The sequence below is a fragment of the Ambystoma mexicanum genome, chromosome 2p (genome assembly GCF_040938575.1).
Source record: "Ambystoma mexicanum isolate Mex_15411 chromosome 2p, UKY_AmexF1_1, whole genome shotgun sequence".
Classification (NCBI taxonomy): domain Eukaryota; kingdom Metazoa; phylum Chordata; class Amphibia; order Caudata; family Ambystomatidae; genus Ambystoma; species Ambystoma mexicanum.
In genome coordinates this window covers 48,783,750-48,797,968 of record NC_090923.1, presented here as the reverse complement: position 1 = coordinate 48,797,968, position 14,219 = coordinate 48,783,750, and the positions used below count along the sequence as shown (strand labels likewise).

Below are 14,219 nucleotides of genomic sequence, written 5' to 3'. Positions count from 1 at the left end.
CAAATACACTTAAATCTATCCTTAGTCCATCGTTATTACCGGACATTGAGAGCACTACTCAAGGTACATGGTTACACAAGAAAGATTCTGGTTTCAGGAAATGTGGAGTCTGTCCACAATGTAAATATGCATACCAAAGAACAACGGAATTCGAAGATAAAAATGGAAAATGTTGGATCATTAAACAAGGAATTAATTGCAAAACAACTTTTGTAGTATATGGCATCATCTGTGTCTGCCACAAACTATATATTGGTAGCACCAAGAGACAGTTGAGAATCCGTATCCGTGAACATTTAGCCAAAATTGGCAGTCAAGACCCATCACTTCCGTTAGCTGAACATTGGCAAAAAACACATCAGCTACATCTCAAATCGGAAATTAGATTCATTGGTCTTAAACAAGTATCCTTGAACAAAAGAGGTGGTGACAGAGTGAAGGCGTTACGACAAGCGGAAGCAAGAGCAATTTGTTACTTCAATTCGACAAATACAGGACTTAATACAGATAATGAAATGGTTTCATTCTTGTGAGATGTAGTACATTGCAATCTGGCTTCTCAAGCTCGAATAATTTTCATTGTTATACTTGATTTAGAACACGGCTCATTGTTTATTAGGAGGTTACATGTATTTCAGGGTGTTGTTAAAGGGATACCCCATCATAATTGGTAGCTCAGTATTTTATTTGAATGTTGCGTGTAATGCTCACCAACCTTTTGTAGTTAGGTGCATTAGTGCCCGTGATTATACATTACTGTGATAGTAACCATTTAAGTATTCAACAAATATAAATTGGGTCAGGAGAAGCGTATACATGCTTTGTTAGTTTCTCAGGCTTTATTCAAATATTTTGAATTATATAGCATATGTAATTTGTAGAATGCTGGGGGATAGAATGCGGTTTTCAATGACGACGCTTGTCCTTGCGTCGCCGTGGTAACCGCGCACAGTGATGACGCCTAGTATAAGAAGGCATACCTGGTAAGCGTTCGGCTTACCTGCCGACGCGTGTGACTGTTTGTGTTCCAGGAACTGGTAAGAGAGGACCGCTTATCTCATGGTTTACTTTTCAATGAGATTTAGCTTTAATGGTACTTGACGAGTAGCAACAAAATAAGCTATATGTTGTGCTTTCCGTACTTGATATACGTGTTCTATAATTGGAAATGCGTCATCATTTCACGTAATGATGGTTAATTACAATTGTCTTCACTACGGAACTTATAATGAATTGTTTTGAATAAGGCAGAAATGGCCTGTGACCATTAAGAAGAGTTGTTTTGCCCGTTTGGTGAAGGGCGGGATTTATTCTCATGAAAATGCCTAGTTGCCACAGGCAACCTTGATATACACAATTAATGTATATTCTAAATTGGACAATCAGTTTTATTTACCTTCGCTACTTACATTTTTTGTTTAGATTGATATTGGGGATTGCACCCCGTTACTACTACATGGACAAATAGTCATAAGAACTGGTTACATCAAATTTCGGGTAAGGACATCCACCAAGTTGTCAGTTTGTCTCAAGGGACCATTGCAGAATTTGGTTATATTATTCAATGAATTGAAGAATAATGATTACTAATGGGTTCTTTTTTCTTTTTGTTTGTGTTTTTGTTTCTGTTTTTTGTGCTCTTTTTCTGTTTACTCAAACATAACAATGTATTATGATATGTTTGCCTATTTTTCTACACCCATGAACCCTTCCCTTTTGCCCATCCTTGTTTTTCTGTCTAATTTCTTTCATGTTATTATGCATATTTTGTGGTCACGATATTTGAAAACTGGTATTATGTTATACTTTATGATGTCGTTCATACAAATTGTTTTTTGACTATGATATATTGTATGTCCTATATTACAATTATGGGTAGCCCGGATTTGAAAAAGGCTCAGTGGAGCCGAAACATGTTATCAATTATGGGCTCAATGGTCATGGATGATCAATAAAGCATAATCTAAGATTTAACTCAACTTGAGTTGTTGGCGCAGAGTCCTGTATTTTCATTAATTAATTTCATTACATTATCTACTTTCTCTTTTACAAATACAAAATTGAAGGCAACATTTTAAAAAAAATCAAAGGTAAAGATTAGGCGAAATGTAGGGAGAGAAGCACTGGATCAAACATTAAATTGAATCAGCAAAGGTAACGCACCTTCACAAGCAGCCAATTCACCCCTGTATCTGAATACAAGATTGAGCAGTGGTTCCTCCAGAAAATAACTGATGAATTAACAGCAGCAATGTACACATAGAAAGATTATGAAGCGCCATTCAGCTCTGAGTAGGCACTATACATGTAATGAAGAATTGACTCTCATAAACATTCAGTGAGTTTTAACCTCCTGGTGTACTGTGTCCACCTACGATATATGAGGTATTCACACCGCTGACAGAATGCAGCATTGTTCATAGTCACAACAAAGTATGGGTCCCCTTTTAAATTACCCCCTCCCCCTAACACGCCCCTCTCCATACCGTCAAGCTATGCATGCTTAATCTTTTCTCATTTCTGTTTTTAGGCACAAAAGTATATAAAAGCACTTCCTCAGAAGGCGAAAAAAGACTTAAAGAAAGTGTTCCCAACTATGAACAGAAATGGTAAGACAGCCAGAAACTTTAGTCCTTGCAGAACACGCTGGCCATGTTATGCCCACCAGACTCTTCAAACTGTGGTGTGGTCCTTGCAGTGGGCTCCAAAGGATTACCAGAGGGGACTCGAGGCTCTTGAAAAGGGTAGTACAGTCACCGCTTTCATTGGAAAATACAAGCAGATATGCCATCTGCTGGGGGGCTCGACATCAAAATGTGTATTGAAGGTGGGGCTCTGCCTCAACAAGTTTGAATACCACTGATGTACAGAAACAGGAACATTATCTGTATTATTACAAACATTGTTTTCACCGAAAAAGGTTTTAGGACCAGCCATATGTGTTCAGCAGCATCCGCTTCCGATTTGTGTCGTGTGCACTGGAAACTGATCAATCAAATCGTTGCCATAGTGACCAGTGCATGCTATGGCATTAGAAGCGGTGGGAAAACCAATAGTGGGGTCACAAACAAACCTTTCAGGTGCACAGATGGCTGAGGAGAGTTGGTGTCGGGGAGCTGTCTCTAAAAGACTTTTAGGGTTTGGGGTGAGTCAGGCATGAGAGAAACTCGACACATTTTGATATTAGCCAAGTCAATAATGCTCCTTTCATTGACCTCAGTGGATATGGGTTGAATGACCTTAAACACTTGACCTACTGCCATTTGACCTAATTTTGTTGACCTTCTGCGGAGAGAGACCCCCCACGAACCACCCTAATGCGGGGGGAGACCCTGTACCGCTACGACTCATCCCAACCTCAACCTATTCCCTAACCCAACCACTATTTTTTAAATAAAGTGTACCATTTGACCTACCGAATTCGGATTGTCTGTGACTGATTGTGCACCAGGTCTGTGGTCTTTTGGGAGGTACATGTCTCCCAGCTACTCTTCTCACTCACCCTTGCGAATAAGCATTTCTTTGGCGCCTCCATCCATGGTATAAGTATTCAAATGGATTAGGCTCGGCCTTCTCCGGTCCCACCACCATGAGCGGAACAAACTCTTCCTGGCTCTGTGAGGAAAGTCTCGAGTCTTCTCCTTCTTTTAGCATAGACATCTTTATCCAGGGCCGTCTCAGGTCTCATACAATCAGTCCCCGTTAGGAGTCCAGGTTGGGGATAACAATGGGTCCTTAAGGGTGGATAAATGCCTATACGATTTGGGGAAAGAATGCCACCAAGTGCCACTAACCAGATTGGTTAATCATTTGGATATTTACAATTTTTCTCACTAGAATTCAGGTTTTTGATGGCGTTTCTTCTTTCCTCCCAACCCCTAGAGATCGACCTCTTGGAGAACATGCTGCTTTTGGACCCCGAGGAAAGGATAAAGGCGAAGGACGCTCTCCTGCACCCATACCTGGTCGAGTACCACGACTCCGACGCGGACCCTCCGGCGGAACCGTATGACGACACCTTTGAAAATCTAGACCTGGGAGTTGAGGAATGGAAAAGTAAGCCTACCACAATCCATGAGCGTAGTGTTTAGGACGCAGTAGATAGTATAGCGGGCTGAGTGCCGATGCCCCGCTGAGTAGCGTGGTGAGCGAACAGTGTGCATGTTGCACGGAGAAGCCGCTGAAGGGAGCTCTGCGTTGCTCATAGACTAAACATGTGCCCCCTCCAATTCTTCAGACACGGGGAGTGCTGCAGCCCTGTTGTCATCCTAGATTTCTGACATAATAATGAAAACAAAAAACGGACAATTCCAAAGTTCTGAGATATGAAAATAGATGCAGGGTTCGAGACTACGCACACATGCTCTCCAAAAGCGTTAGCGTGATGCATTAAACGGCCCCGCGTGCCAGATCACAGCAAAAGTTGTACTATTAGCCATGAGGGTACGACGTATCTCAGTTTGTAGCTACGTGGCAGAGAGTAGCATAGTATTACGGCTGTGTCTGCCGCTTCGTAGGGGAACGCGCGTTGCCGCCCTGACCTTGGCTGCGAGTGGAGTAGAGACTCTAACATTGGGAGAGGGCACAGTTTGGGGCTTGAGGTTTCCTAGAGTCTACAATCGGAGCTCTTTACTGTGGAGCGCAAAAGAGGAACTATTGTTGGTTGGCCTTAACCTGCAGCCCTAGATAGGGTGACCTGGCTAATCTTCCTTCCTGGGGGCAATTGTGTCGGGATGAGGTAATGACCTAATCGAGTAGCAGCCTTTCCAAGATTACGGCCCCAGAATGCCGTCTGGCAAAATTACCCTAGTGCAAAAAATAAATAAATTCAATGCATCTTTGCAGCAGGGCAAAGTTTGCCCTAGTAGGATACCATTTTGTATTAGCACTCGGGCAAACTTTACCCTGCTACAGAAATGCAGTGAAAATGTGTCTTTTTTGCACTAGGGCAATTTTTACCCTTGTGCTTATAAAATGCAAAACTACACTTTTTATGGTGCTATGGTTTTCTAGTATGTCCCATATTGCACTTATAATCCAGAGCCCCCCCTTTTTTTCTGCACTTATCAGACACCCCCTGCCTGTGCCTTAAACCTAGCACTTGCCACTTACCGGCTGCACTACCACTTTTCTTGTCTTTTATTCCTTTGCTCAGCACTTTGCACTTCTCCCACCCTACACTTTTCCCCTTCCCTCTCCCCTGCACTTGCGCGTTCTCAATGTCACTGGGCCTAGTAAGATCGTTGTTTTTATTCTCCCCTGTTCCCCTCCCTTGCCTTGTCGCGCGCTGGAACACATGTATATGAGCGTGATGCAAATAAAAGATCGATATCCCAGTGTTTTTACAAAAAGAGCCAACTGGGCCCTAGTGCCAATACCGTGCAACTTTGCACGTGCACCGGTGCAAAGTTTCTGTAATCTGGCCCCTGGTGCTGCTTACAGTGGAACGTGATCCTCACTAGTACAGACAAAAAAAGCTATTGTTAAGAAAGAAATAACAAAAAAATAAATGGTAACTGAGCTGTGGTTCTTGGTGTACATGACTGTGGGGCAAACAAACACATACCCTTTAGGCTCTAAAGCTCTCTAACTCATTTCCACCCCTCGCCCCACTCTGAAGCCCCACTCCTTTAAAATGCTTGCCGCCTACCATTGACCAAGAACCCCAGCCCCATGCCTGCGTTCCTGTCTGCCTGCAAACAGCACCGATTATCCCTGCCCACTGGAGGGGAGCAAACGAGGAAAGGGAGGGTAAGAGGGTGGGATGGGAGGAAATAGATGCTCAAGCGCAGAGAAGGAGGGATGCACAGGGCGGGGAGGAGGGGTGTTATACTTTGCCATAGCACGGGTGCCTGTCAGTCCTGTTGGGGGGACCATAGTTCTGCAAGGGGGGGGGGGCGGGCATGTCCCTAAAGGGTTTGATTATGGGGTGGTGTTTCCAGGTAGATATGGAGAATCGCACGTTGGTACGCATGTTTTGCCTCAGTTATTATTTGAAGGTTTGCTGTGCCGTGCTTGGGTGCTGTCCTGCCAGCTGGACACTGTATGCAACCCCATTCATACATACAGACGTGTTGGTCATGACTATAAAGGGTCACAGGCATATCGGATCATCAAGTCATACTGCACACTATGGCCAAGCACACAGAACTTCTTGAGAGAAGTCCAGCAAAATCTAGCTGGGCCAGGGGTCTTTCAGAGCCTCTAATCACAAGCAGGGAAGGCCTTCTTGGAGGCCCCCCCTTCCCCTGCTCCACACACCTGGTGAACCACGCTCGACCACAATAGGTTGGGCACAGAAAAGTGGAGGCTTCAGGGTTGTGCAATGTGGTTAGTACCCCGGCTCGCCTTCAATGTCTTGGTTCAAGCGCACAGCGATGGCGCTGAAGGTTGAGAGCCTGGCCTTGTTCTGGGGGAATGCTAATGAGTACGTTTGATTGATGCCCCAATTCTCTGTCTCCACAGGCCTCAGTCATATGGAAATCATCACCTACGACCCCAAGAACCCAAGACAAATGGCTACATAACCGGAGTGCTGCGGCCCCGCTGCATTATTCAGATCTTCTTTGGAGCGGATTGTTTGCACGCGGTTTCCATGGAGACCGAGTGATGGGAGTTTGGAAGGCGTCCACCAGCTCCATGAGTAATTGCAAGACGCGGGACCCTACCTAAGCTGCGGATGCCTGAAGGTCATGGCGGAGCAGAGCGTAGACCTTCCCGCCGCTTCCGCCGTAACCAGGGAACATGGCTGCTGCCAAGCAAGACCACTTCCTGAGTTCTTTAGCAGCTGCTGGAGCGTTGCGTTGGCTCGAGTACTGACTGGCATTTATATTATGCATGGCCCCTGGCAATGTCTTGGACTTTGCCCCTTGTATTTGCTTCCTAAATCCGGACCCGGGGAAATGGAGGCCATTGTTCTCACTTAGATGATGCTTTGAAGAATAAAGAATTGATCTTTGAGGATGAGTTGTTTCCTGACTTTATGTGAGTGACCAAAGCAGCTCAGGGCAACTGGTAGCTTGAATGTGCGTTTCCGAAGAGGCCAGTCTCAGGAGGATAGCTCAGGGGCAACGTGCTCGCCTAGGAAGCAACAAGACATAGAGCAACACAGGTTCGATCCCCGGGTCCCCGCTTAGAAACCTCTGGGTATTAAGCACATTATAAATAACCAATCATGTCATGTCATTTTACACTCGTAGAGCCGTGCATGAGCTGCAAGCACATCCTTGCAGCAGAACGGTTCACTTGTAAAGAATTAAAGCATACTTTGCGTAAACGTTCTACAAACTGGGAGATGGGAAAACATTTCTAAATATTAAGCTACTTCAACTGAGGTGAAGAATGGACAATTACATTGTTTGTAGCATTGGTCCTGTAAACATCAATGAAGAACCATCTTAATTTCTCTTATTGGATAAGCAAAAAAGGTTTATTACAGTATGATCTTACAAGACAGTGTCCTAACATTAACCCATTCCCAACCAACTGGCCCACCCGACCACTAGAAGAGCTCCTTTTGTGCACTGCATACCACTGACCCTGCTACGTCAAAAGGCACTTACCAGGCCTTCCAGTCTTGTGTTCCCACCTTATCTAGAACAATCACTTTTATTGTCTATGGGGATTAGTCCCTCGTTTATTTTCATGTCCCAGGGGAATCACTTGATTAGCCTGTTCTGGGACAGTGATGTACTTCTGGTCGCAACCTCCTGAGGTGAGGGGAATTGGCCTCGGGGCCTATGACAGCATACAGCGTATATTAGCAACCCTTGTGTTTAAACTCGTTTTTGCCGGCATGATCCACAGGCGCCGAGTCGGCACCTTGTCCCTTTGGCATGGAACGAGCAGAATGTTCGGAAGTCAGCACCATTAGTACATCTGCATAGTCCAATATGGTGACAGCAACAGTATTGCCTAGTGCCAATACAATCAGGTTTGCCCTAATGAAGCGTGTGATGCAGAACATGCTTTGGAGGGACAGAGCCCCCTCGTTCTTGTCCCACTACTTCCCTGTTGGTGTTTTTCTGCCACAGGAGCATAGCCTGGACCACTGACAGTGCAGCCCTATCACAACGCCTCTGGGTCTGCCTGAGCCAGCCCTGTCTGAAACTGGAGTGAATGCAGCGTGTGCTCTGAAAGGCTGAGAGTTGCCGCCAATACAAAGCCCCTGTTTGGAGTGTCTGGTTTTGGGTGAATGGTCTGAATGCCTGTGAGCCTGATTGCTGATGAATGACCTAGTGTGGTATTGGCTGACTGAGCCTAGCTCAGCCTGAGTGATTGGGGGGGATTTGTGAATATCAGTAGACCCCTCAGTTACCTCTGTCAGAAGCTTGGAATCCTCCTGTGTTTGAAGTCTGGAGTTTCCCAGAGGTATATCCCGAAATCAGCTGGAGGAAGACGTTCTTCTGCTGCAACTCTTCACAAGATACAAAGGCTACTGTGCTGATTCAGGACTGATCAAGAGAAGACCTGGACAGGCATCCTCTTCCCGTAGCTATGAGGGGACATCATGCAATGCTGTTCTTCACCAGAAGTGTCCACAAGCTTGTCCCGAGTGATTCCCGTCCAGCAGTGGTGCCTTCATGTGTTCAGAAGAAGAGTGACCGGACATGGTGTGCCCAAGAGGTCCACCAGCATAGTCACGTGTCCGGGGGCTGTCCGTGACCAGAAGAAAGCCAGATTGGTGTGTATCATCCAGAAGAGGGGGTACCTGGCATAGTGCTGCTCGATGCCCAGAGCTTGCCATGTTCCAACCGACTGAAGAAACCTTCCATTGGCAGTGCAGCCATGTCATCTGCCCACTTATCCGCAGCAGATGACAAAGTCCAGTGTCGTTGCCTGCAGAGAGTTGCCCGACAGTGGGTTTCCCACCATTCCGAACTGAACGACGAGTCTTGAGGGTCCAAACCTGGTGGTGATGGGCGGAGAAGTCCAGTGCTCAAGTCCACGTTGGCAGAAGCCCTCCTGTCATCCAAAAGCGAATTGCAAGCGTGAAATACCAAAACCCACTTCTGTCACTACACCCGTTGCAGTGTAGGTCATTGATGAAAACGAAAGGATGCTTCCTCACCTCCCAAGCCTTGTCGAGAGCCACAATGAGTTTCAGCTTCGTGGGTCATCCACAGCCAGCGTAGCATCCCGACCAAGGAGACGACCGCGACACACCTTCACTGCCGCCTTCCCGACACTGCTTGGGTCCCTTCTTCTGCTCGACAGCAGCGACCCAGCGACTACTTCTTCCAGATGGGGTCCATCCTCGTGGGACATCCTCAAGTAAAGCTGGGACTCCACCACTTTGCCTTCCATGGCACCCAGGGTACTGTGACGGGGAAGAGGGGACTCCTCCCTCAGGGTCCTTCCAGGGGTCTCGGATTTGTCTTGGGCTCGGCTTCCCTGTTGCTTAACTGGTACTTTGGGGTGGTGGGATCTGTAAAAACAAAAGCAGACAATTCATGACCACAGACTGACTGTGCATCTACACAAAAGCAAAGTATAACTTGACTTTTCTTGCGGGTTGCCCAGGTGAGGGGGATCTCCACACAGAATTGTATTTTTACTCTGAAAAGTATTCTGACAGTGTTCAAAAGTATAACCTGCCTTTCTACATGTATGTCTGTGGGGTTAAACAGTGTTTAGTAATTCTAATGTTTCGTAATAGCTATTACTGGTTGGTGCATTATTGTTGTACTAAGAATAACTGTAGTATCATATAGTGTGTTAACTATTTGAGTAGAATTTCACAATACAAAGTGAGTCTTATTTATTTGCATGAATTCATTTAAACCTAATCTATGTTAGTTAATAAAAGAACTTGGCTAGCACCTGACATAGTGTTTAGACATTCCTTTGAGGAGGCTTGGAGATCACTGTACACAATACCAGCCTGCACCACCGCCATTGAGTCTCAGCCTTGCTTGCTCGTCCACTGCTACCATTTGAGAGCCTTGGCTGGGGCGTCCCGGTGCCTCTACCCCAAACATACATATAGTGGGTAGTATCTCAGACACCCCCCTCCAGTCTTCACAAGGAAAACACTTGGATCATGCAGGGGTGTGCCATGTCAATCTGTCCCAAGAGAATTTCAAGACATGCTCTAGAAAGGTCCTCAAACCCACCACTACCCATGCCATTACCCCCTTCATTGTATTCTTTATTATTTCTCTAATTTACTTATTTTACTACTTTTGTTAGGCTGGGGTTCTCTGGCCTTCAACAGAACCCTGTTTGATCTTCCTGCTCAACTATAAGAGCAATGTTTTATTAATAGCATATCTCCATGTTGTTCTTACAGATGTAGAGAATTTGTAGGAGTAGGGCCATACACTTCTGCCCTTTAATATTTCTAAAAACAAACAATCTAAGCATAAGCAAAACTTCATTTGTATGGCATTTTCTATGTAATATATAATGGACCATAAAAGGTTCTCTGGAGGACACCTCTTTGTCAACCTCATGCAGCACACATGAGGGGTACAGATCTGGAGCTGTGGAACTGAACAGGAGGGCACTGTATTGATGATGGTAGTATGTATTGCATTGCAACACCATCAACAGCAGGAGACAACACCTGCCAATAAGAAGAAATAAGTTATACACACAGCAGAGGTGATGCAGGGTTTCTCATAGACTTCATTGTTAACATCACATACAATATCACAGGTGCGCATAGAGTGGGTGTACGATGCCCGACTTCAAATGCACTCTACTGCTCATTAAACGCTACTACTAGTACCTATCCATTGATCTGAATACCAGAAATGTCTTAACCTTTGCATCATGCACAAGGCTGTCTGGGGCCTGGGACCGCACTATCTGCAGCTTTCTCTCACTAATACTCTCCTGCCAGAACCCTTCAATCTTCTCATTCCTACTCTCAGCTGGTCAAACACTTCTCCAAGGAGAGAGCTGGGGGCAGATCCCTCTCTTCAGCTGAGTCCCCTCTCCAGGGGTGTTGCTAGGTCTGGAAAAGATCAGGGGCTAAGCTAATGTCGGGACTGACGGGATTCGGGGCTAGTTATAGCCTTTTGGTTGTAGCCCCTGAGCTTCTATCCGGGGCTAAAACCAAAAGACCTGAGGCTATAGCCCCCTCAGCCACCCCCCTAGCAACGCCTCTGCCCCTCTCCCTCTCGGTCTGAAACCGGAGCACCTCAAGTTCTGCAAACAATTCAAGACCTTTCTCTTCTCCTCCTCCTTCCCTCTCCCCCTTCCGTGCTAAGCATCCCCCCCTGTTGCTGAGTCTGGCGGTCTGATCCTTTGAGAGTCCAATATGATTCTGGCCCCCGCCTAAACGCCACCAGCACCCGCCCCCCGCGCACTGCCCTCTGGGCCCACACCCACCTTTCCGGTCATTTGCCTTTGCCGTGCACTTACTTGTTGGGCAGTTCCTTTGCCTGAAATGTCTCTGCCCATCCACTTACCTGTTGCCTTTCAACAGGCACCTCTGGCACCCTACCTTCACGGGTGGACCCTAATAGCACTTAACCCATCCCACCCCATTTTCTCTTTGTCTTCACTGCACTTGCACGCTCTGAATGCCACAAGGCTTAGTAGGACCGTTGTTTGTATCTTTTTATTCAGTGTCAATGTTTCAATGCATATCTGCTCCCTTGTTCCCCTCCCTTTTGCCTTGTGGCGCTTTAATACACTGTCTTGCAGTATAAGGACCTCATACATATCCAATAAATAAATAAACCTGTGGTATTAGTTTCTCTACCTCCTCAAACCTTCTTAGCACTACCTTAGATGATTCTTTCACAAGTTCTATCTGAACATGCACAGACTTTCTACTGCAGGCCAATAAGCCCGGTTTGTATAACGAAAGGAAAATCTGTAAATGGCATAGATGTTAATGTTAAAGGTATTTATAGCGCACCGTCACCAACAGAGTTGGTCCCTAGGCGCTCTGGCAGATCTGTAAACAAGAAGGAGGGCAGGTACGGTTAGTCGGGAGGAGAGTGGGAGAAATGGTGTGCTGTTGGCGGCTTCAGTTCGGTATACGCCGGTCGCTGAGCTTTGTTGTGAGTTTCGAACCGGGACAGACCACGTGTGCTGTAGGTGCTGTTTGTGTGTCGTTTGTTTGTTGTTGATGCAGTGTGGTAAAGTGCGTGTGGTTTGCTGGGCGAGAGATGGTTGTGTGAGGTTTTGGGTGGGTTGGGTATGCAGAAGTTTGGAAAGATTGGGTTAGTGAGGTCAGTATCCTGGTTCAAGTACATCTTCTTCCATTTGAGTTGTATTGCTGTGGGTGGGGTTATTGCTGATTTCCTTTAAAGGCCATCTGACTGGTGTGTGATTGCACAGCACCCTCGCAGTTGTTTCCTAATGAGCATTGTATAATATGATTGGTGTGTCTAAGTTTCTCCCTGTTTTCGATCTATCTGTCATGACATTGGTCTGTTGGAGTTTGGGAGCAGCAGGGAGTGGTACAGGGGCAGGGTGTGATGGATGGATCGTCCTAGAACTTACGTCTTGGTCCGCCTGTGCATATAGTTTTTTTTTTAGTTATATTTTGTCCTCCTGTCATGGCTCTCTCTCAGTTAGTCGTTCGTGGAGCGTCTTCCTTGGATTCTATGGTTTAGTTGGTCACCTGTGTATGCTGGTAGGGTGAGCTCGCCGCGGTGTCTTGATGAGTTTTGTCTAGTGTGGTTATGTGTGTCTATTTCTCAACCTCTGGTGTCGGAGCAGAGGGAAGGGGGTCCGTATTCCATTCCTATCTTATCAAGTATTGGTTCTGTTGGAGCTAGGGTGTGGGTTAGTGCTGGGGTGCTATTGATGAGTCACCCTGGTACTTCCGTCTTGGTCTGGTTATGTATGCGGTCTTAAGTCCTATCATGGCTATGTTTTGCTCAGTCATTCGGTATGTCGTGTGGTGTCTTCCTTAGATTCTTTCCAGTCAGTTGCTTATGGGAGATCGGGTCTGTGTCTTCATTCATCATCGTTTTCGTTATGCGTGTGTTTCTGTGGGTGGTCTTCTAGTTATGACGTGAAGAGCCAGGATTTGAGCAGTTTCCTGAATAGTGGGTGGTTTCTTGTGTTGCGTATGTTCTGAAATAGGTTGTACCATGTCTTTGGCGCCTGGTGAGAGAAAGAGGATCCTCTGAGTTTTCTTTTGTTGTAGGGTTTTGGTTCCAGGCGGATGTCGTTGCTTGATCTGAGCGTTCACATTGGTTGGTGTAGATGTAATTGGTCTCTCAGGAATTCAGCACCTTGGTCATGTTTTGCTCTGTGCGTGATGCACATGGTTTTACATTTTATTTGTTGTTTTATTGGTAGCGCAGGTGTGAAGTGTTCTCTTCGGGATCATTTGAGAAGCAATCTGGCTGCCGCATTTTGTATGCGTTGTAGTTTTTTTAGAGGCCATTCAGGCATGCCCAAGTATAGACTATTGGACATGACAAGAGCTATGATGGTGGTTTTTTTGTTGGCAAATGATAGGAACGGTAGGATCCTTTTTGCCACTCGCAGGAGAAAGAAGCATTTCTTCAGTGTATCGTTAACTTGTGGCTCTAGGGTAAGTTTGTTGACCATCAGGATCCCCAGGTTTTTAGATACTAATTCTACACACTTATCTTTACCACGAAACATTAGTCTATCTGTCTATGGAAACCTAGTGACATTACCATCCCAACTCATTCTGTTACCTACCAATAACACACATCCCCCTGCTAGCTTGTTCAGACATTGCAACTTGGGTGGTTGAAAGGGCATAACTTCTATGTCGACCCAAATCCCAGCCCCAAGTTGGGGGCTATCCCTGGGGCAGACATGAGGTACGTAGCCGGGCAGTCCCGTAGTTTCACTTCCCACACTTTTCTGTGGGTCACTGTAGGGGAGGCACTTTTATCACAAGTATGACACTGACACTATGGGTACAATTTGTAAAACCTTTATTGAAATGGATGGGGTTGGAGAAACTCCTAGTCTGCCCTATAACTAAGATGGGAGTAGTCTCGACCATCAAATAATAAATAACGCAGTCCTAGTGGAGTCTGTCAAATCGGAAATATATACAAATGTTGCCCTTATTTGTGCACCCACGCAGTCACTGCGAGTTTGGGGGCGCACAAAATACCAACTCCCATTACTATACCCAAACAGAGCAGGGATTGCGGGGGTCTCCCCCGATCTTCTTGGGCACAGTAACGTGAGTCAGGGTTTGCAGGGGGTTTCCCCCGCTTACCATTATGGTAAGCGGGGGGACAAAGTAAAATTTCAAAACAAGC

General features: G+C 46.0%; 1 protein-coding gene and 1 long non-coding RNA gene across 4 annotated transcripts in view; both read left to right on the top strand.

Moving 5' to 3' along the window:
- Positions 1 to 6,960, top strand: part of LOC138566184 (mitogen-activated protein kinase 14A-like) — a 191,808-nt gene extending 184,848 nt beyond the window's left edge. For all 3 annotated transcript variants that reach the window (XM_069643222.1, XM_069643221.1, XM_069643223.1), the window contains exons 10-12: positions 2,531 to 2,609; positions 3,883 to 4,056; positions 6,466 to 6,960. In XM_069643222.1, coding sequence (XP_069499323.1) covers positions 2,531 to 2,609; positions 3,883 to 4,056; positions 6,466 to 6,527 — 315 coding nt within the window. In that variant the 3' untranslated portion in view covers positions 6,528 to 6,960. The remainder of the gene's footprint in view (positions 1 to 2,530; positions 2,610 to 3,882; positions 4,057 to 6,465) is intronic.
- Positions 683 to 1,990, top strand: LOC138566186 (uncharacterized). The gene is made up of 2 exons (XR_011301862.1): positions 683 to 1,497; positions 1,880 to 1,990. It is a non-coding gene; the product is annotated as an uncharacterized lncRNA (long non-coding RNA).
- Positions 6,961 to 14,219: the final 7,259 nt, after the last annotated feature.